Here is a 22,251-nt window from a genome sequence, read left to right on the forward strand (position 1 = left end):
CTTTATTCTTGAAATATTTCAACTTTACTCTCAAGATATGTTGACTTTATTCTCGTAATTTCGACTTTATTCTTGTAATTTCAACTTTATTCTTAAAAAATATTTCGACTTTATTTTTGAAATATTTTGATTTTATTCTCGAAATATTTTGACTTTATTCTCATTATTTTGACTTTATTCTTGAAAACATTTTTACTTTATCCTCAAAATATTTAGACTTTATTCTTGTAATTCTGACTTTATTCTCTAAATATTTCAACTTTATTCTCGTAATTTTAACTTTAGTCTCATAATTTTGACTTTATTCTTGTAATTTTGACTTTATTCTCAAAATTTTGACTTTATTGAAATATTTCAACTTTATTCTCAAAATATTCTGACTTTATTCTCATATTTTCGACTTCATTTCTCATAATTTCTACTTTATTCTCGAAATATTTTGACTTTATTCTCATTATTTCAACTTTATTCTTGAAATATTTTGACTTTAATCTCGTAATCATACTTTGTCGTAGTTTGCATATGCAGCTTCATTTATGTCTTTTATCAATTTATAGACTGCCATCTTAATGTCCTAGTTATTAAACATCACTATTTTTGAGTTCTGTGAATCAGTATTGCCAGTATGATAGTAAAAATCAGAAATGGTCCATGCAAATGAGGCTTAAAAGCACAACATGCACTCTTGCTGGGTCATTGTGCCACTGCCACACCCTTTACCCAGGTGGCTGTCTGAGATTCAGCGACACATCCGCCATAAAAGAGGCTTTAATATGCTTAACAGCAGAATCACTGGGCATTGCCAAATCAGAGGACTAGGATTACTAGAAGAAACTAGGGCACTCGCTTCTTGTGTAGATGCAACAGGGAGCATCAGAGTCCGAAGACAGTATTGGGCGGCTTGTGTTAGTGTTGTTTTAGGGCTTTACAAAGTGTATAGAGCATTACATCACATACAGTGACAGAAATTGCTTATCTGCAGGAATGATGGCGCCTAGCAGTGTAATCTATAATACTTTCTGATTATTACTTTTAAAATTTCCCATCGTACTTCTCTCAACCAGAGGACTGGACTAAGACTGGATTGATGACACATTTATGGGATTACAATAAGTCCCTCAAAAGTAACATTAATTCCCTCCGTTCTGAAAAGCTTTTTAGCCACAGTAGTTCATCTTGCATTTTAAATAAAAAGAAATGCCATAACAGTGCACAACCTCTATGTCAGCTGTACATGAAATGGGAATTAAATGGCTTGTTCCACTGGGACAAACAGATTTAGTGTCGCTAATACAGTGCGCTACAGCAAGACGTGCCGTTCACAAGGTTATTTGCTCCCAAAGGCACACAAGACGGTGGCATGAGTGACTGTTTTAGATGCTCGGATGAGGCGATTCTGTTCCCAAACTTCCACAGGCCTCAATCTCTTGGGTGATCATATCTAGAGCAAAATATCTGGAGCAGCGCAGATGCTTGGTCTGTCTTCTACCATAGCATGGTTCGAGCTTATTTTAACGGAGTGCTCTCATTTTCAGAGTTCATGAGCAGATATTTATATCAAGCAGGTCAGGTGAGGTAGGACTGGATCTCTACACTGAGACCTTCTTAAAAATGACTTTGTGTTTTATGATGCTAACGCGATTAAGATGTAAGTAAGTAATAATCAGCAATTTTGAAGTTACTTGTTCTTTAAAAGATTCACTGGATACTTTGAACTTGGACTTTTGGACTACTGCTACAATGCTACATTCTTTCCCATCCTTTAGTGACTCTGGAAAAGTGCCAAAGGGAGTAGTGGAAACTGGAAGCTGGCTGAACACACCGCTCTGCAAAACCATCTGTTTGTTTAAAATGGCAAAGGAGTTTTGTGGCTTTTAAGGCCATTTGAGATCAGCGATATGCTAATGTGCTCCCAAAAGTTGACAAATTTCACTTTTAATAGATATACGTTGAATTTTAGTCTTTTTTTTTTTTCCAAAAAAATTGTTTGACTCATCCTGCATTACTGTTTTTACTGTCCAATCAAATACTCTTTAGAATGAGAATGTATTGCCGCCCTTTGGTTTCACCCTACCAAAGATACAAAATATGCTAATACACAAATTAAGTTGTGCTTTTTAAGCTTTTCATAGTAAAATGCCACTGAATAAATCTATTTTTGTTAAATTGTTTGTACATTCTTTTAAAATATTTTTTATTTATTTAAAAATTAATTACATGTAACATTTTTAATTAATTTGTTATAGAATTTTTTTAAACATTTTTAACAAATCTCAAACTTTGTTTTTATTTTTAGCTAATTCTGACTGTCTAGACAGTTTTAAAAAATGTGTCATCAACTACATTTATTAAAGGAAACCCTGGGTATTAAGACTTGTATGGCTTAATCAATTATGTCTTATACTGAAATATGTAGTAGAAAACCCATTAAAGATTTACGTTATTAAAAAATCCACATTGTTTTATTCATTTTTTGAACTATGGGGGGCGCTATTTATTTATACGACGTCAAATGGTTGTACTCGGTGAGCTACTGGCGCTGCCAGTTGCTATTTTTACCGCAACACAACTCAGAAAATAAAATGCTTATACAATGACCACAGCTACTGAAAGAGCTTATAAGTGCCGATGGATATAAGCGTAGGTTTAAACCAAATGCCGTACCATAGATTTTTCCCACAAGGAGTCTAAACGCCCCTGGTTATCGACTGAAATCTGCGCTGAGAAACTCCTTCAGAGGCTGCTGCATCATGAACATGCGTCGGCATGTTTACATCCTGCCAGGATGGCATCTAGCGTTTCTTGTCTCTGCCGTTCGTAAGCCCGTTCAGTACTAAGAGCCTCAAAGCCATCAGGTCTAAAGTTGAGAGAACAAAGACGCAGGTATTTAGGAAGTTTTATTCAACCACATGCACCTTCCCATTCTTTTTTCCTCTTCTTCAAGACTTAAATCGCTTCTCTTGTTGCCATTCAACAGAAAATTACAACCAAAAGCCACACAATGTGGCATCGTATTAATATTTTTTTTCTGAGTTGTATATTCCAGTTGTGTTGCAGTAAAAATAGCAACAGAAAGCTCCAGTAGTTCAGCGGGTGCAACCATTTGGCTTCATCGGAATAATGGCACCCCCCATAATCCAACATATGGATTTTTTAAATAACGTAAATCCTTAATGGGTTTTCTACTACATATTTCAGTAAGAGACATAATTTACGTTATATTAAGCCATACAAGTATTACAAGTTCCCTTTAATCCTTTGAGTTCAACCCCTTCTTAAGATTTTCATCAAACAACAACGAAGAGCACACAATACATTCATCACAAAGCCAACAGACCCATGTAGCTCTGGGCATTGTGCCTAAGGCAGAGCAACTGCAGTGCCCGAGACTTTCATACCTCCCTCGTTTCTTTGTACTTTGTCACTTTGCAAAGGGCAGCAGGGTCGGAGCTACTAGTTTCCGTGGCAGCCCGTATTATTTGCATTCAGTGCGTGCTGGTGAAATCTGTCTCACCGGTTTTCACATATGTTGTACTTTCACTTCTGTACTTCCTTCTCATACCATCTGGCTCATAGAAGCAAGGCTGGGCTTAGGCCAGCTTGGTCCAAACCCCAGTCGTGCTGCGTTCAGCAGCTCTTTGATTATCCCACTAATTCCTCAATGCACCCTGCTCTTATAGCACTCTTTATACAACCAAAAACACAGGATAAATGTGTTTGGACTGGACTTTTGAGACGATGTAAAGACTTATGTTGTATTTGCGTCATGTGAGTTTTCCTTATTAGCTTCGCATGGATATCCTCTTATCGCAATTTACACTTAAAACCCTAAACCCCTTACTTATGACTGTAATCCAAACGTCCATGATGTCTCATTAACAGGATTCTTGCAGGACTGTCCTTGAAATACATTTGTACTAAGGTTGTCTTTTAGCTGTGGATATGCTGTTCTGTACATCTTGGGAGTCCTTTTCTAAATGAATGGATATTGATGTGAGTGATAGCTATGCCTTTCCTGCTCAGGGACATTCATTTTGATTAGCATTAATCAATCATACGGCTGCTACCACTGACTTTCAAGTGAAAAAAATCAATGCAGTGTTATTAAGGAACATGCATTAAAGGATTAAGCTCAGTGAGTTATGATTTAGCATTTAGCCCTATTCCTTAAGTTTTTTCCAAATCATTTGGATGAGTGTACTTCCTTTATTTTTTAAATAATGGCATACAATTTGGGGGAGCAACTAACTAAAAGTAGCTGAGCTTTTCTAGTAAAGTAGCAAACCTTTTCTAGCGAAGGTACTTCCAATGGTTATATTGTATTGTGAATGTCGTTTTTCTCAAATGTAGTTCTGGTAAGTCTAATTTGTTCTACCGAATCATTTCATCCTAAACAGCTCTGTTTAATATGTAGCGCTGGAAGGTCTTGTTCATTATAGCAAAGTTAATCACACCTGAAATGTGATTGATTTTAGTGAATCGGTTCATCTGAAAGTGCTTCATTCAGGTGAATCAGTTTGTTCAGACAGTAAATGAACAGAACCAAAGTTCCTTCATGGTATTCCAGACTTCTTTATAGCAACAGATTACGTTTTTTACTATGTTTTTAATTCAGTTATATAGTGTTGTAGTTTAGCTACTTCAAATTATTAATAACTCGTAGTATAACACTTTTTGAAAAGCCAATAGAAAGCACAATCATTTTTCTTAAGGGATTTGTAAGAGATTACTATGTTTACAGTCTTTTAATGTTTAAGCCTCAGATGCCCATTTCTGTTTACCGCTTTCTGAGTTTTTTTTCTTTACATGATGACCTTTAACTAGTGTGTATCACCATGCTGCATCTATTTTAGATGAGATTTTTTTAAATTGTGAATAGATTCAGTGAGTCTAGTCACAATAGATATTTGTAAATTAATATCAACGAGAAAAACCATATGTATTTCTTTTAGGTCAAAGGACTCTGCACCACAAAAGTGATGTTCTTGAGACGGTTGTATTAGTGAACCCATCAGAAGATACAGTTATCTCTGAGGTAGGTCTCTGGCGAAGGTCTCTGCTGCATGTTTCTAATAAAGATAAATAATAGGTTTAATGTTAAACTGAATAACCTTGTTGAAGTATAACCTTGCTGCAAACAGACTGACTCTAATAGACTAATGTGTTTTAAATGCCCTCTTTGTCTCTCATAATGTCCTAGATCCATTGTCTTGTATCTGACCCAGCTGTGCACAAGCTGCTGGTCCTGAGTGGGCAGAGTTCTGACCAAGGTGACCTGGTTCTCCAAACTGGAGTGTTCAGTCATCAAACTTTCTCACGTGTGTTTGCTGATCCTGAGGTAAGTTTAGATAATAAAACTGTATTCACATTAATAACAAAATTGACTAATTGTGGATTTGTTTTTCTCATGTAGGTTAGTAATTTGCTGGTTAAAGCCAGCTCTGGACAGCGGGCATCACTGACTGTGTCCTGCCGTGGTGAGGCAGGCTGGAGCTCTTTGGGGCAACAGCAACACATTAGGGAGTTGCTGAATTATAGGCTGAATCCAGAACCCGTACTCCCTAAGATGGAGGGGGTCACTGAGTTTACCGAATACATATCTGAGACTGTGGATGTACCATCCCCATTTGACCTTCTTGAGCCTCCAACCTCTGGAGGATTCCTAAAGCTGTCAAAGCCTTGCTGCTACATCTTCCCTGGTGGACGGGGGGATTCTGCGCTTTTTGCCGTCAATGGTTTTAACATTCTGATTGACGGTGGCTCTGACAGAAGGTCATGCTTCTGGAAGCTTGTCAGACATTTAGATCGTATTGATTCTATCCTTCTCACCCATATTGGTGCTGATAATCTTCCTGGAATCAATGGACTCCTTCAAAGGAAGGTTGCCGAACAGGAGGAAGAACAGTCTCAAGGCTCGACCACCTACAGTGATTGGATGAAGAACCTGATCTCGCCCGAGCTTGGAGTTGTGTTCTTCAACGTACCTGAGAAGCTTCGCACATCAGAATCGAATTTGAAAGTCAAGCGAAGCATTGAGGAAGCCTCTCTTACACTGCAATACCTCAACAAGCTAGGAATTAAGCCTGAGCCCCTTTTTCGAGTGGTTAGCAATACCATTGAGCCCATCACTCTTTTTCACAAGATGGGTGTGGGCAGGTTAGACATGTTTGTCCTGAACCCTGTTAAGGACAGTAAGGAAATGCAGTTCCTCATGCAGAAGTGGGCCGGTAACAGCAAGGCCAAGACAGGGATAGTGCTTCCCAATGGAAAAGAGGGAGAAATATCTGTCCCGTATTTGACATCTATTACTGCTCTCGTTGTATGGCTCCCTGCCAACCCTACAGAAAAAATTATCAGAGTTTTGTTCCCTGGAAATGCACCGCAGAACAAAATCCTTGAAGGGCTTGAAAAGTTGAAGCACCTTGATTTCTTGCGGTATCCTGTAGCCACCCAAAAAGACATCAATTCTGGCGTTTCACCTTCAGCGGTGAAACAAACAAAGCTAAAGCAGAGAACTGACAGCAAAGAAAGTCTCAAATCATCTCCCAAGACTCAAGCACCAGCTAAGCCTTTTAAGAAAGAAACCGACGAGCTTGAGGATGTATCCGTTGTCGAAATGAAGAGTGACTCTGTCATTGAGAACAAGGTTGAGAAAAAAGAAGAAAAGAAGCACACCAAGCCATTGAAACCGAAAGCAGAAGTGACAGAAAAGAAAAAATTATTGAAGGAGAAACCACTGAAAAAACACCCCAAAGAAAGGGTGTCCAAAATGGATGAAAAGAAAGACAAAGAAAAGAGGGAAGTTAAGAAAGAAAAGCGTGAAATTAAAAAAGATGATGCTGTGAAAAAAGATGACAAAAAAAGTTAAAGCCAAGGACACTTCAAAACCTGAACTGAGAAAAATAACTAAGCCTGACCTGAAACCTTTTACACCAGAGGTCAGGAAGACCCTCCACAAGGCCAAAACCCAAGGAAAACCCAAAACAATAAAGAGCAAACCTACAACTGCCAAGAAAGAAAGTGCAGAGGTTGCGGCAGAACCAGTTGCTGAGAAGACTGAGCCTGAGAAACCAGAGAAAGGGGCAGGAGAAGTAATATCTGCTCCATCTACTCCAGAAGATTTAACAAAAGAGTTTGATGAAATCAGACCCACTGAAACGACAGACCACTCTGAAGCCCCTAAAAGTGCCCTTACTGTTTCCGAATTACCAGCTGAAAGAGAAGATGAAACTTCAAATGTTGCAGAGGAGAGAGAACAAGATCATGTTACAGAAACCGATATTGTGGAACAAAAAACTACAGAGCAAGAAGCAGCACCATCAGCAGAAATCCAAAAAGTACCATCAGCAGAAGTGAAAGAACAACAGGATGAGCCCCAAACATCAGAATTAGACAAATTTGAGGATGAGGGTGCAGCAATTGAAGATGAAGATGAGGAGGAGGTTGACATACAGCCTGTTAAGAAGAAGACAGAAGAGGAGGAGGAGGAAGACATGGGAATAGGAGATGAAGAGGATGAAGGGGCAACAAAGGAAACCAAAGACTTGGAGGGAGTGGACAGAAAACATGAAGTTGAAGAAATGGAGAAGCAAAAACAAGTGGAGGAAATAAAGACTGTAGCTGAAGAGGAGCAATTTGAAGAAGATGATGTGATTGAAAAAGCTGAGCTAGAAGAGGCTGAGGATTTGGATGCCATTGCGGATGAAGAAATAAAGGATCTTTCTGCTGAGAAAGTCAAGGAAGAAGAGGATGCATACTTGTCAAATGTTGGAGGCATTACAGCTGGCATTACTTCTACAGCTCAAGGAGCTGCAGCAGCAGAAAACTTATCTTACATTCAGGATGAAACCATCCCAGGTTACTCTGAGACTGAACAGACCATCTCAGATGAGGAGATCCATGAAGAAGCAGAGGACAGGATACCACACCTTCAATATGAGGTTGGTAGCTACGATGTCTCCGTCCCAGACCAACCAGGCTCCTTTGATGCCATCCACGGAATGAGAGAAATGCAAGCTGCTGCAATGGGCAATGGAGCAGGCAAAGTATTGATTGGTGCACAGGAGCCACCTATTTCCATCTACACCAGCATACTTGCAGCACCATTAGCTGAAGAGGAACATGTTTCTTCGGCAACGTCTATAACGGAGTATGACAAACTGTCTTCTTTACCCACTTCTGTTGCAGAAGATCAGTCAGTGGCATCCGTCACAGCACCTCAGACCGAAGACACTGGAAAAAGTTCCCTAGTCTTGGACACCGTTCAACCGGTTACCCAGACTGAGGCCACCCAAGGAAAAGACTACCTACATTCAGCTGGAACCATCTCACCGACATCCTCCTTAGAAGAAGACAAGTGTTTCAAATCATCTCCCTCTGAGGAATCTCCACCACTTCCTTTAGAAGGCAAAACTGAGGGAATTGAGGTGGCTGCCCATTACGGTGATGAAGAAGAGGATGAATATGAGGATCAAACTCCAAATGTTGACATTTCACTTGGAAAGTTACAAGAAGCATATGCCTCACCTGATAAACTTGAACACAAGGAGAAAGAAATGGACAAACCCAAAAGTCCTGTGCCTTCAGTTCCTGACACTTCATCTGATGAAAAATCCTCACCACCTGAGAAGGAGAAGGCATCAGAATCACCTTCTAGGGAGGAGTCATCTTTTGAAGTACAAACAATACTCGCCTCACCAGTGCAAAGTGTTTCTAAGGTTCCTGTTACTGAAGCTAGTGTTTTCCCAGATGTGGAAGACCGATGCATTAGCCCAGATGACAGCACTGTCAAAATGGCTTCTCCTACACATTCTGGACCACCTAGTGCGTCTCATTCTCCCCTCAGAATGTCACCTGTGGAAGGGAAGGAAAAAGTTCTCCTTACAGAGACTTATCAAGAACCAGGAGTGCCACTTAGCTCCACTGAAATTAAATCTGAAAAGGAGAGTGGGGAACAAAAACCTGGCATTTTAGATGAGAAAGAAATACCTCAAGCAGAGGAAGAGGAAAAGAAGACAATCCAGGAAGCCACCTTTGCACCATCTCCACTTGTTGATGACATGTCAGCTAAAAAAGAAAGTCTGTCAATTCTACCAACAGAAGAAATAGGTGATACAAAGGTGATGCCTGACCCAAGTGTTGAAAAGAAGGGTGAAGTTGAAGAGGACTTAAAAGAAAGCAGCAAGGCTGTAATTCTTGAGGATAAAGACAGCAAATTATCTGATGATCATGACATTAAAGAAACTTGTGATTTAAAGTCATCTACAGACAAAGAAGAGAAAATAGAGAAGGAGAAAGAAAAGGAGGGTGAGAAAGATGATGCTGAAGGGAAGCATGAGGAGAAAGATGAATTATTAAAGTATGCAGAGGTTACAGATAAAGGTGATGTAATATCAGAACCAGAAAAATCAGCATTGCCCTCTAAAGAGGATTTTGATAAGAAAAATGCAAATGTAGAAGAGTTTCAAGATAAGAGTTTTCCAGCAGTTCTGGAAAGTTCTAGGATAGAAAAACAGGAGAAACAAGTAGAAGAAATTCAGCCAGAGAAAGCCGAAATATCTTCTAAATTGGACAAGGAATTCAAAGAGAAAGATCTGACTGATATATCTGGCCTGTCCATAGAAAGCCCAGACATCAAAGCAGAAACATCAACATCTCATGAATTAGCCAAAAAATATATGGAGACACAAGACACTGTAGAGACAGATTTGACAACTAAACCGGAAAAGACCTCTGAGCAAAAACCTGAATCAACTGATATTACACCTGAACAGGTGGCTTTGAAGGAACCTGAATCATCCGTCTGTACAATCCCATTTAAGGAAGACACAGATGGCCTCAAATCTCAAACACAACAGTTAAGTGAAAAAACAGATGTTTCTTTGAAAGATGAAGAAAAGGTAGAAAGTAAAAGTGAGGCTGGACTGACATATGAGAAAATGATTTCAGCTGCCAAAGAACATGAAGACTCTAGAGATACCGATGTAGAAAAAATAAAATCTGTTACACAAGAGCAAATTTCCCTCTCAAAACCAGATGTTCAATCTACAGAGATGCATGTAGAAGTGTCCATTATAGAGAAGGATATGTCTGCTAAAGACATTCAAGAATCAGTGCAAGAGATGAAACCTCATATATTAGAGGCAACTCTGGGTGAGACTGGAATTACTAGTAAACAAGATAAAGACTTGAAGGAGAAGCTATTGGAAGAAACTCAAACCACACAACATTTAGAAAAAACAGATGTATCATACAAAGAAGAGCCTCAAATACCACATTCCGTCATTTCACAGGACACAGATAAAACTAGCCAAGATATGGAAACTGCAGAGGACACTAAATCCAAAACACAAATTTCTGTTTCAGACAAAATGGATTCCTTACCAACATTAGACCAAGAATCTAAAGATGAACCTTCAGAATTTAGCCAAGGTCAAGCTTTGCCATCTGAACCTGAGAAATTAGATTTGTCTTCTAAAGATGATCAGGACCAGAAAAGCAAAGAGTTTGAGAAGTTAACTAGCAAACTAGATGAAGAGCCTACAGAATGTCAGACATTTGAAAAAACAGATAAGCTTACTATCTCTAAATCTGATTTTGATTCTGAAGTGAAGAGCGAACCCCAGACAATAACACCAGAGAAAAAAGATGCACAAGCTAAAGAGGATGAAATAAGCGAAGGCATATTTGTCAAATCTGAGCAACCAGTTGAGCTTGAAGACATTTCGCCAAAACCGTATGAATCTAAAGATAAGTGTGCGGAGGAAACTCAACTTAAGATATTTACAGATCAATCAGTATCTGAGATTGCCGCTGCTAAAAAGGACCAACAGTATGAAGAAAAACACACTGAAGAGGTTGTAACAAAAGTACCTCAACCAAGTATGGCAACTGATGTGCCATCTGACACAAAACAAGAACTTAAGGAAATATCTGTGGAAGAAAAGCCAGAACAGATTCCAACAGAATCAAAAACTGTGGATTCAAAATCAGAACATGATACTGTAGACACACTAAAGCAAACAGATCTTCCTATTGCAGAAGATAAAACAACTGATTCGAAAGTAAGCAAAGAGCCTGAGGAGACATTAATGAAAGAAGATGCATCAAAATTGGTGTCAGATGAATTAGACACCAAAATGGACTTGGGAGCCAAACAGAAGTCTTTGGTTGAATCTTCAGAGCAAATGATTGAGACCTCAGATCTGAGTTGTAAAGCAACTGCGGAATTGAAAGATGAACCTAAAGAAGATATCAAACAAGACACGTCATTACATGAAACAGATGCTTTCCCATCATCAGACATTGGATTCAAATTAAATTTGGATTATAAAGAAAAATTCATTGAAGAAGCCTCTTCAACTGTGGACAAAACAAAAGACACCAAGTCAACCTTTGAAACTACATTTCCAACCAAGTTTTCAGATGAAGATGAAAGTACTGAAGAAGATGAAGGAGATGCTGTTTGTATGGGAGGTGCTGGTTCAAGACCATTATCAGTGGAACTTTGGAAGTCTGATGAACCAAAGCCAAGCAGTTCTACACAACCACCTGAGACAAGTATGAAAAAAGAAGAAATTGTGGTCCATTTAGAAGAAAAAGAGTTGACTAGAGATTTCAGTGGAGCATCACCTGAATCAGAGAAGGAGTCTAAGGTGGATACCACATCACTTACACCTTCTACTACAGATACAAGTACTAAAGCTGTCTCAGAGACTCTAACTGAGACCAAACCAACAAGTATCATACTGCCCAGCTCTGAGAGTCAGGCAAGTGTTAAGGATGACCAACATGAAACACTGCCCTCTTCAAAGGAAGCTGCAAAACCTGAGAAAGAGGCTGAAAGGGAAAGGGAAGGAGAACGAGAGGTTGCCTCTCCAGGGTTAGAGCCACATTCTGATTTCCAAAAGACTAGCAGTGCAGATGAGAAATGTGCTGAAAAGGCTGACAGCATGGGAATGAAATCCGATGACAAGACGACTTATGAAGTTGAAAAAGAAAGCTACGAAGCCTCTAAATATGAGCCATATGAAAAACCCATTTCAAAGGACACTGAAAGAGAAAGAGAGGAAGAGGACCAGCTGCTTGGAGCTGCTTGTTCAGTAGAGGAGCAAAGTGATGAAGAGCCAGTGTCTTTCAGCAAAGTTGATTACCAGACTTCACCAAGTATTCACAGCAGCCAAAGTGCCTACTCAGAGCAAGACAATAAGGAGCGATATCAAGAAGAAGAATTGGTTAGAGAAGAGAGACCAGATCTTTTTGTCGACAACAGTTTTACATGTGACAGCAAAGCTACTTTGGCAACAGGTTCAAGCTTGTTTGCCTCTAGCGATTTGCAAGACAAATCAGAAAAATTGGAGAGAGAAGAGAAGGAGAAGGAGAAAGAGGACACACATTCTCCTCTTCAAGGTAAAGATGATGGAAGTCATGTTAAATTGTCAGATAAAGAACCATGTACATCTGCTTCCAGCCTTTCAAAACCTGATACACAAGAGAAAGACCATAAAACAGAAGAAACATTGGCAACCCCTTATTCAGAGGACCTGGACAAGACCAGAACCCATGTGACTGAAGCTTCCCCTCCACAAGGACTTCTTACATTATCACAAGATAAAAATCTTCAGCAAAGTCTAGCAACTTCATCAACATCTGCTTCTGATGAAAGCAAAATGGAGAGTCCAATCTCAAGTGAAAGTATCAGAGATAAAAACAAACAGGATTCAGCTGAAAGCCAAAGTGATCTGTTTTCTTCTGGTCGATACTCACCACCTGAAAAGGACATGCTTGCTGCCAGGTCACCACCTGAAGATCCAAGCACCTCCACTCCTGGTTCTTCAGGGCAGTCTGTGAAAGTCGATGACAATGTTCTTGCACTTGAGGGCGCTGGCAAAACAGATTCTCTTTCCAGCAAGTCATTGATTGTGAGTGCGGAGACAGACGAAAGCTTGGTCAGAAGCCAAAAAATATTTGCAGAAGAAGAGGATGACTATGAGGAGGAGGAAGAGGAAGATGCAAGTGACTTGGATATTGAAAAGGGTGCCAGAGAGATGTCCGAGAAAGAGTCCAAAGTAGCATTTGATACCATGACTGCATCTAAACCACTTGAAGCAAAACCAGAAGATACTGCTGCTTCCTTAGCGTCTGGAGCAACTGCAGAAGATCTACAGACAGAAACAACTGGTGAGTCATCCTCAAAAAAGTCCCCCACAACAGAGCCTGTATTAGTACCTGGAGAGCACAAGGATGTAATCAGCAAGGAGGATGAACAGTCCAAGAAACAAGATGCTATTTCAGTCCAATATGACATACCCAAACCCACCGATGACAAACAGGAGCCACAGAAAACATCTGATAAAAAGCCTGAAGTGACTGAATCCCTAGCTACACAAGCAACCATGTCTGATGCAACTTACTCATCATCTTCATCCTTTAGTTACTCTTCTTCAACGTCTGCCTCATATTCAACTGGTCAACACTTTGGAGAAGGCCTAGAAACACCGATTAATATTCCTAGTGTCCAACTAAGATCAGATGGAGACAGTATATCATATGAGTACTCATCGTTAAAAGAGGAAGAGTCGCCCATTATGGATCTACCATGCTTAAAAAAAGACGAATATATGGAAGTCTCAGACCGGATGACACCTGCTACAACAACAGCTGAATCAATATCTAGTCTTGCCAGGTTTTCTCCTCTCAGTCCCTTGGAAGAATCCAAATCGTTTCTTCAAGATCAAACATCATCAGCAGAGGAAAAGTCAGAGGAGGATATGTCAAGCATAAAATCTGACAGGGATCAGGTCTCTCAACCTAAATATGTAGCAGAGCCACATTCCTCAAAAACGACTGAATTAGCAACTTCTGAACATGCAGCTCAACCAACTGAGGTGGCATCTACGACATCTCTCAAGTTTGACATTGCACCTTTGGAGAAGGCTGACTCGACAGATAAACATTCACAGGAAAAATCCTCTGATGATGAGCCTGAGGATAGTAAAAGCAGTTTTGAGGAGGGAACCTTACCATGCAGAATTGAATGCGAAAGATCTTCATCTACTGAAAAATTAAGCACAGCATCTTCACCAGAGCAAGATGCCGATGTAAAACCCTCAACCACCATATTACATTCATTTGATCCTCAAACCACAGATGGACGAACAGAAATGACAAGTTCTCAGAAGGCGCCACTCACAACATGTGGGACTCTCAGTACTGACATACAAAGTGGACAAAGTATGAAGCAAGAAGGGGCAGAGAAGTCTGAGGAAATTAAAGACTTGCCTGAAAAAGAACAGGAGGGGGCTGAAATGAAAGAAGCAAAAATAAGCAAGATGGAATATGAAGAGGAGTGTGAGACAGATGAAAAAGGAGGAAAACATAAAGCAATAAAGGAAGAACCGATACAACCTGAAAAGATGGTTGAAGTGAGGTCAGAAAAGAGGGATGAAAGCCTAGATGATGGCAAGAAGTCAGAGCAGCAGAGCGATAGTGCAGGAAAAACCGAGCAGTCGAAAGAGGTAGAACAAATTGAAAAAATTGTAGAAAAGGAATGTAAAGAAAAAATAGTAGAGAAGAAGGAGCCAAGCGATAGTGAAGGGAAAACCGAGCAGTCGAAAGAGGTAGAACAAATTGAAAAAACTGTAGAAAAGGAATGTAAAGAAAAAATAGTAGAGAAGAAAGAGCCAAGCGATAGTGAAGGGAAAACTGAGCAGTCAAAAGAGGTAGAACAAATTGAAAAAATTGTAGAAAAGGAATGTAAAGAAAAAATAGTAGAGAAGAAAGAGCCAAGCGATAGTGAAGGGAAAACCGAGCAGTCAAAAGAGGTAGAACAAATTGAAAAAATTGTAGAAAAGGAATGTAAAGAAAAAATAGTAGAGAAGAAAGAGCCAAGCGATAGTGAAGGGAAAACCGAGCAGTCAAAAGAGGTAGAACAAATTGAAAAAATTGTAGAAAAGGAATGTAAAGAAAAAATGGAAGAGAAGAAAGAGCAGAGTGTTAGTGATGGGAAAACTGAGCAGTCGAAAGAGGTAGAACAAATTGAAAAAATCGTAGCAAAGGAATGTAAAGAAAAAATGGAAGAGAAGAAAGAGCAGAGTGATATTGAAGGGAAACCCGAGCAGGCGAAAGAGGTAGAACAAATTGAAAAAATTGTAGAAAAGGAATGTAAAGAAAAGATGGAAGAGAAGAAAGAGCCAACAGCAGAAAAGATGACTGAACAAGACAGCAAAAAAACAGATACAGTTGAGTCCAGCCAGCATAGTGCCTTTGCATCCACAATGCAGCATGAGGATGTTTTATGTCTAAAGGCTCCACCTGGCTATGGGGAAGATGTCTATGAGGAGGAAAGAGGAGGAAAGGAAGAAAAGGGGGATGAAGTGGAGGAACAGAAGTATGAGTCAAAAGAACGTCCTCCAACTCCACTATCAGGAGCCCAGGCTTGTTACCCTGAGGTCTCCAAGAAGACAGATGAAGGAGTCACTCGACCCTCTGATCTCAGTATGGAGGCCACGTCCTCACATTCACCTTCACTCTTCAAACACCGCAAAGGAGATATCTCTCCATCCTTTATTAATCCAAGCCCACAGGAACTATCAAGTGAGGAAGGAGAGGAAGATGCCAGAAGCGATCATTCAAGGGACGATGATGAGCGTGAGCAGCACTCTGTCAAAAGGAGATCTCACAAGCAGCAGCATCGTCATCCCCACAGTCGCCATGAAGATGGTAAGGAGGGATCGCACAGCATCCCGAGTGGTACAGCGACTGGGCATGGCATTATGCTAGCAGGGGAGGAAACTCCTCCTACATCTTTAAGTGAGTCACTCCCATCTCAATCTGACTCAGATGTTCCTCCAGAGACTGAGGAATGTCCTTCAATTACAGCAGAAGGGAACCTTGATTCTGATGAAGATGCAGAACATCTACCTGTGGACAAAATGTCTGCAGCTGGCGGCAGCGGAGGAAGTCATCATTCCTCCTCCCCGAGGAGTCACGATCCCCCTCCAATTCCAATGAAAGACCCTCTTCCTCACCCACCACACCCAGATGTGTGCATGGTGGACCCAGAGACCCTTCTTAATGGCCAGACCCACACAGAACGACCAGTGAAGAAAGACCTTAAGACTAATAGAGGCCTGAGGAAGACACTAGGAAAGTCTGCATCACCGGCACGTAAGGGAGATGCAAAAAGGAGATCTACTACCCCTGTGAAGCAGACATCCAAAGATTCCTCACCTCATGATCTTAAAAGAAAAGATTCAGAGAAGACTTTTCGCTTGACCAAAATGTCTGAGACACAGGGATCCAGGGGAGAAATTTACAACCCAGGAAGAGGATTGGTCAATGGCGTAAAGAGTAGTGCAGGTACAAACATCGGGGATGCATGACACATTAGTACCATATTGGTTGAGTGATATTAGAGATTTTAATAATTTATCAGTCAAGGATTAGTTAACTCCAGAATTAAAATTTCTTGATAATTTACTCACCCCCATGTCATTAAGATGTTCATGTCTTTCTTTCTTCAGTCAAAAAGAAATTAAGTTTTTGAGGTAAACATTCTAGGATTTTTCTCCATATTTTAGACTTCAATGGGGATCAGCTGGCTAAAGGTCCAAATTGCAGTTTCAGTGCAGCTCTACATGTTTCCAGCCAAGGAATAAGGATCTTCTGTAGCGAAACGATTGGTCAAAAAATAACAATTTATATACTTTTTAACCACAAATGCTCATCTTGCACTAGCTCGACCTCACACATTACGTAGCCATGCTGGAAAGGTCACGCATGATATCGACGGAAATACAGACCCAGTGTTTACAAAGTAAACATACAAAAAACATCAAATGCCCTTTACAACAATAAAACGTCAGATGATTTTGAAGTTGGAGAAGAAAATAAGATTTTTCGCCCTACTCTACCTTTTTGAACCAAAGCAGCCAGACTACTTGCTAGCGAATAAACCGTTTGTGACCTTTCAATCGTGATTATGAAATGTGTGAAGTAGACATGCAACGCAGAGCTAGTGCAAGACAAGCATTTATGGTTAAAAAGTATATACATTTTTATTTTTTTAGAAAATGACCAGTTGTTTCGATAAACAAGACCCTTATTCTTCGGCCGGGATCGAGTAGAGTGCTTTGATGCTCCACTGAAGCTGCAAGTTGGACTTTCAACATTCTGATCACCATTGAAGTCCACTATATGGAGAAAAATTCTGGAATGTTTTCCTCAATTTTTAACTGAAGAAAGACAGACATTAACATCTTAGTTGACATAGGGGTGAGTAAATTATCAGGAAATTTTAAACAACTGCTTTTTGTTGTCAGTGCTTTGTTTTTAATTTATTTAGACAAACTTTTTTAAAGTTGTCCATCTATCGTCAATCAACCTTAACATGGAAGAAATATCAGTATAAGCCAGACATCTCAACTGTACAACAATGGTTGTTCACTAAACCACATATTCAAATAACCAATCGTATATTCTTTTAGGCTCCAACCTTAAATCCAGCACTGGGACTCCACCTGGACCACCCATCTATGTCGACCTAGCTTACATTCCTAACCACTGCAGTGCTAAAAATGTCGACCAAGAGTTCTTCAAGCGAGTACGAGCAGCATACTATGTCGTCAGTGGAAATGACCCAGGCAGTGGTGAACCCAGCCGTGCAGTTCTAGATGCTCTTCTAGAAGGAAAAGCACAGTGGGGCACCAATCTCCAGGTATGATTTGACTTTTTGACTTGTTTGTTCTAGTCATCCCCTAAAACATGGGTTTTCAAAACTGGGGTCTAGGACCACAAGGAGGTATCTAGGGAGTATGTTTATTTTTCTGGGCTGTCAAAGTAAAAATGCGCTGAGTTAATTAATTAAACATGTTGTTTAATGTAAGGATTGAAAACCCTGTTCTAGGGTCTTACTTGCAAGCAGAACACTGCATTTTATAGTTAATCTGAATATCTTCTTCTCATTTAGGTCACTTTAATCCCTACACATGACACAGAGGTAACTCGGGACTGGTATCAGCAGACCCACGAGAAACAGCAGGACCTGAATATAATGGTCTTGGCCAGCAGCAGCACAGTGGTCATGCAGGACGAATCTTTCCCAGCCTGCAAAATAGAATTTTGAATTGGTTTTCTATTTAGAGCTTTTCATTCGTTCCTCATTCATTTCTAATCTTTTAGGTTTAGATGAGTTACTCCACCCACAGCTTTCCATCCGCTGCCATTTATAGTTTGTATTCTAATCCTCAAAAATGCAACAAAATCCTAGTGCTGTCAAGGGACTTTATTATAAGCTTCGGTCCTGAATCTATTGTACATTTTTGATTGCATCTGCAAGGCTTTGGCAGAAAACTGAATGTTCACTAGCTAGCTGCTATGGAATAATAATATAATGTTCAAGTAGACTAAAGTTGCATTGCAAATTGAGTTTTCTCATATTCTTTAACATAACTTCGAGACCAAGATTTTATCCTGCCCGTAATTTGAACTCGAAGCACAAAAATTGCCCTCTGTGAATTGGTAAATACATCATCATCTGATTACCGTTCTGCATCCTTTTACCACATATAGACACAGTTGCCTGGGAGAACATACTGTAAACATAAGGTCACAAGACCTTAGATCAAACAACCTCTGAGAACAGACTCAAAAAAGACTAGTTTTGAGCTACGGTTACATTGAGGCTAGACACAGTCTCCCCATGAGATCACATACCAGCAGATTGAAAAAAGAAATAACTACTCTCAATTGCTAATCCAAACAGGATTTGTGCCAAATCTCAATTCCATCAAATGCCGATTTACAAAATCAAACATAATCCAAGGTTTGACCCAAGGATTATTCTCTATTCAAACATCTAAGCAATCCAGCAGTTTTATCTCAATAATGTGATAGAAGTGAAGACTGTACATGCTTTTAAGAGTAAAGCAAAGCAGATGGAATCTTTACAAACTACAAACCCACTAATATGACAGATTTTGGTTGACTAGGATCTAATATGATCATGTGACTCAGGTTATAGAAGGCAAACGGTTATAGAAACTGAAAGGTATTGCTATTACTGTACTAAAGCATGATGCTTTCTAGCTCGGACTAAACTTTGTAGGTATATTAATCTAGTGATCTGTTGTGGGAATCTGTTGGGAGTTCAGATCTGTTTCAAAAGCAAACTAACAACAAGCAGCTTGAAAACCATCTGCGCGTTGAGTAGACCAAGTTGGAAATTGGATTTTGTTGCCAATTACTGTACATGATGTTCTGTTGCTTGAGTGAAAATGACTGAAATTTAAATGTGGCCACTTTAAGACCAACTAATAACGCTTCAAATAATCTGTTTTATATTTTAATGTCAAAGATTCAGACTTGTGACACGCTGAATGTTTTGTGTATACTTGACCTGATTTTTTTTTTCTCCCCAAAATGAGATTCTCTGACCCACAAGCACTTTAGGTTTAACTTCTTTGAAAGGAAACTGGTGGAAATTAAACTATATATCCAAATGTAGCAGTAGCAGTCAAAATGTGACATTTGTTATAGAGAGACTAATCAATAGAATTGAATAGATGTTTCATGGTCGCTGTGAGAGCAGACAGTGAGGGTTACCCTCATGTGCCTTTTGCGTGTTGTTCGACAAAGAAAATGCTGAGTTATTGCACACACACACATACACACAAACACAGAGCGATATGTCTACTAACATTCATTTATTTTGGATTAACTGAAATTAGCCTGAAATTGTTTTTAGCCTCACATCTTTAGGTTTACGCTCATGAAGTTTTACTTGACGTTTAATAATTACATTATGTTGTACCAAGTACGATTGCACTTTGCACGAAGTCAGTTTGGTAGATAGGCATCATGTAAATAAGTAACATTTTAATTTATTTGAAAAAACAAAAATTTCAATTAAAATGACTGATCAACATTAGTTTTTTGGTCCAAGAACTACTTCAGCTAGTTATTATCTAACTTAAATTGTATGGAGGTCAGTTACTGAGAAAAAAATACTCTTGAAGTACTAGAAAATGACCAGTTTAAGATACATTTTTGACTTTTGTTGCTAGTATCAATACATTAATTGGCATTTAAATGGCTTATATCTATACAAATGGTACAACTATGAATTCAACCTAACCTGAAGTTATGTAATTTACAAAACAAGCTAACAAATAGTGTTTCTGTTTACACTAGAGACAAGAAGAACATTTAGTATGCCTTTGGAACTGAAGTAATCTTGATTTGACAGTGGCTCTATGTTTTCAGTTACACTGTGAACAGTATCTTCAATAGCAAAACATCAAGGCCTCATTGGTAAATGCACAATTGTTTTGTCCTTGAAAAAACATTGCTTTCAAGGCAGCAGTGCCATCATCCATCCCGTACCAAAACAAGCTCTGAAACACTGCTTCCCTAACCCTAATCCAGTATATTCGGATTGAATGGTTCGTTTTTAGTCTGTCTTGATTTTTTTCTCTTTTTAAGTCAGTATTATGCATTGCAGTAGATTTAATTTTGTGTTATTTGAATATAAGTTCTCTCAGAGAAGTTGTCTGAGATGGTCAAAGTGACAGGGTCTTTGTGTACTAGCTGAGAACGCACAGGTTAGAAGTGGTGGTCAAAGCCTGAGATTATACTAGTTTATTGGTTGGATATATACAGAATTATCTGCAAAATCATACCCAATTCCACCAGTGTACGCAAACCCACACTGAGACCAAATTCTTGTTTTTTTTAGAAGGATTGTTAAAATGGGCTGAATCTGTACTGTACGTTGTATGGTGTGGATATATTTTCATGTTTGAAGACGAGTGTTTTATTTCAAATACCTGGCCTTAGTAACAAGTACTATATGATCTTGTTGATTAGCTGTGATTTCTTTACACAAAATGAGATTTGTGTTAAAGATGAATGCACTAACTTTAATATTTGAATGTAAAAGTTGCTTTGCTGGATGCTGCTTGAACAAAACAAAGAACTAGCAAAATATGCACATGGAACAGCGAACCTCAGAAAATGGGTCACCGAGAGAACTTGGTTTGGATCGTGAGTGACTCATGACAAAATATTACATGTTCAGCTGTTGCTGATTTTAGTACAGACACATAACTCTCTTTAAAATAAGATTCAGAAGCTTTGGTTTGCAGAGGGCTGTTTCACAACTACCACACTGAAAACTGAACACGCTATAGACGTTTCCTCCTTTACGATGAAAAAAGCCAAAACAGAAATGGCGTAACAAACGGCGTAACCTGTACATAAATCAAAATAGCTGACGTGGTCATTTATGTGAAATGGTCATTGTAATTCTACTTTCCTAAAGATAAAAAAATGACTGCTTAAAGTACCTCTACGAATCTCTATTAGTTTCATTCTACATCAAATGCATCATCATCATGTGATGGATTCATTTGGCCATATGTCATGTATACGTATCCATCTTTGCATGTGACCTTATTAGTTATACTCCTGAATGTAATCGTTTAATAATCAGAATTAAAAACTATTTTAAGAAGATATATTTGAAGCTAATTGTCTTTATGGTACTGAAATATGCATATATTATTGGGCTTGGCTTCTGTTTGCCCTAAGATGTTGTCGAGAAGATGCTGTGATATTTCCTCATTCTTTGGCGCTGTATGAATCTTAGTTCTCTTCTTCTTTAGTGCAATATTCAACATTCTGTCTTTAAAAGCTCAATGCAAAAGTAGATTTCTGCTGATTTACTGTAAAGGGAACCATCCTGGTGATCATCAATAAAAACATCAAAATTTGGAAAACTCTTTCTGTGTGGATCTCTTTATTCTTTCCTTTTATTTTATTTTATTTTATGCTTGTCAGACAGACTGGATTTTGATTGGTTAATCACAACAAAAGTGCCTGTCAGCTTTCAGCACTGCTGGTATTTTTTCCATTCATTTTTTTCTATTAGGGTTTTTATAAATATGCGAGGTAATTCACAATATTACAAAATTTTATTTCAATGGGTTCACAAGAGAAGGTGAACTCTTTTGCTGGCTGCGACATTTTGGTGGAAAATTTTCGGAAATGGCCGTCGTGGGTAAATAATTTTTCATCATGAAAAAATATTTTAAATAATGCAAACAGATAGCATCAATAAAAGCATATATCACTGATTAACAACATCAGAGCTCACAACAGGTCTGTTTTTATAGGTTTATATGAGTAATCATCAAAAATAAATGGTAACGCTCATTCTAATAAACTTACTGACGCTAACGTTGCTTTCTTTAA

General features: G+C 39.0%; 1 protein-coding gene and 1 long non-coding RNA gene across 3 annotated transcripts in view; one reads left to right on the top strand and one right to left on the bottom strand.

Annotated features, from left to right (window-relative positions):
- Positions 1-21,779, top strand: part of map1ab (microtubule-associated protein 1Ab) — a 48,879-nt gene extending 27,100 nt beyond the window's left edge. The window contains 6 exon segments of the mRNA XM_051100338.1: positions 4,953-5,035; positions 5,201-5,338; positions 5,414-6,864; positions 6,866-16,359; positions 17,487-17,716; positions 17,969-21,779. Of these exon segments, the coding sequence (XP_050956295.1) occupies positions 4,953-5,035; positions 5,201-5,338; positions 5,414-6,864; positions 6,866-16,359; positions 17,487-17,716; positions 17,969-18,124 (11,552 nt within the window). The 3' untranslated portion in view covers positions 18,125-21,779.
- Positions 1-22,251, bottom strand: part of LOC127157103 (uncharacterized) — a 78,144-nt gene that overhangs the window by 53,410 nt on the left and 2,483 nt on the right. The gene's annotated exons all lie outside the window — the stretch shown is intronic.

Source organism: Labeo rohita, chromosome 25 (genome assembly GCF_022985175.1).
Source record: "Labeo rohita strain BAU-BD-2019 chromosome 25, IGBB_LRoh.1.0, whole genome shotgun sequence".
Taxonomy (NCBI): domain Eukaryota; kingdom Metazoa; phylum Chordata; class Actinopteri; order Cypriniformes; family Cyprinidae; genus Labeo; species Labeo rohita.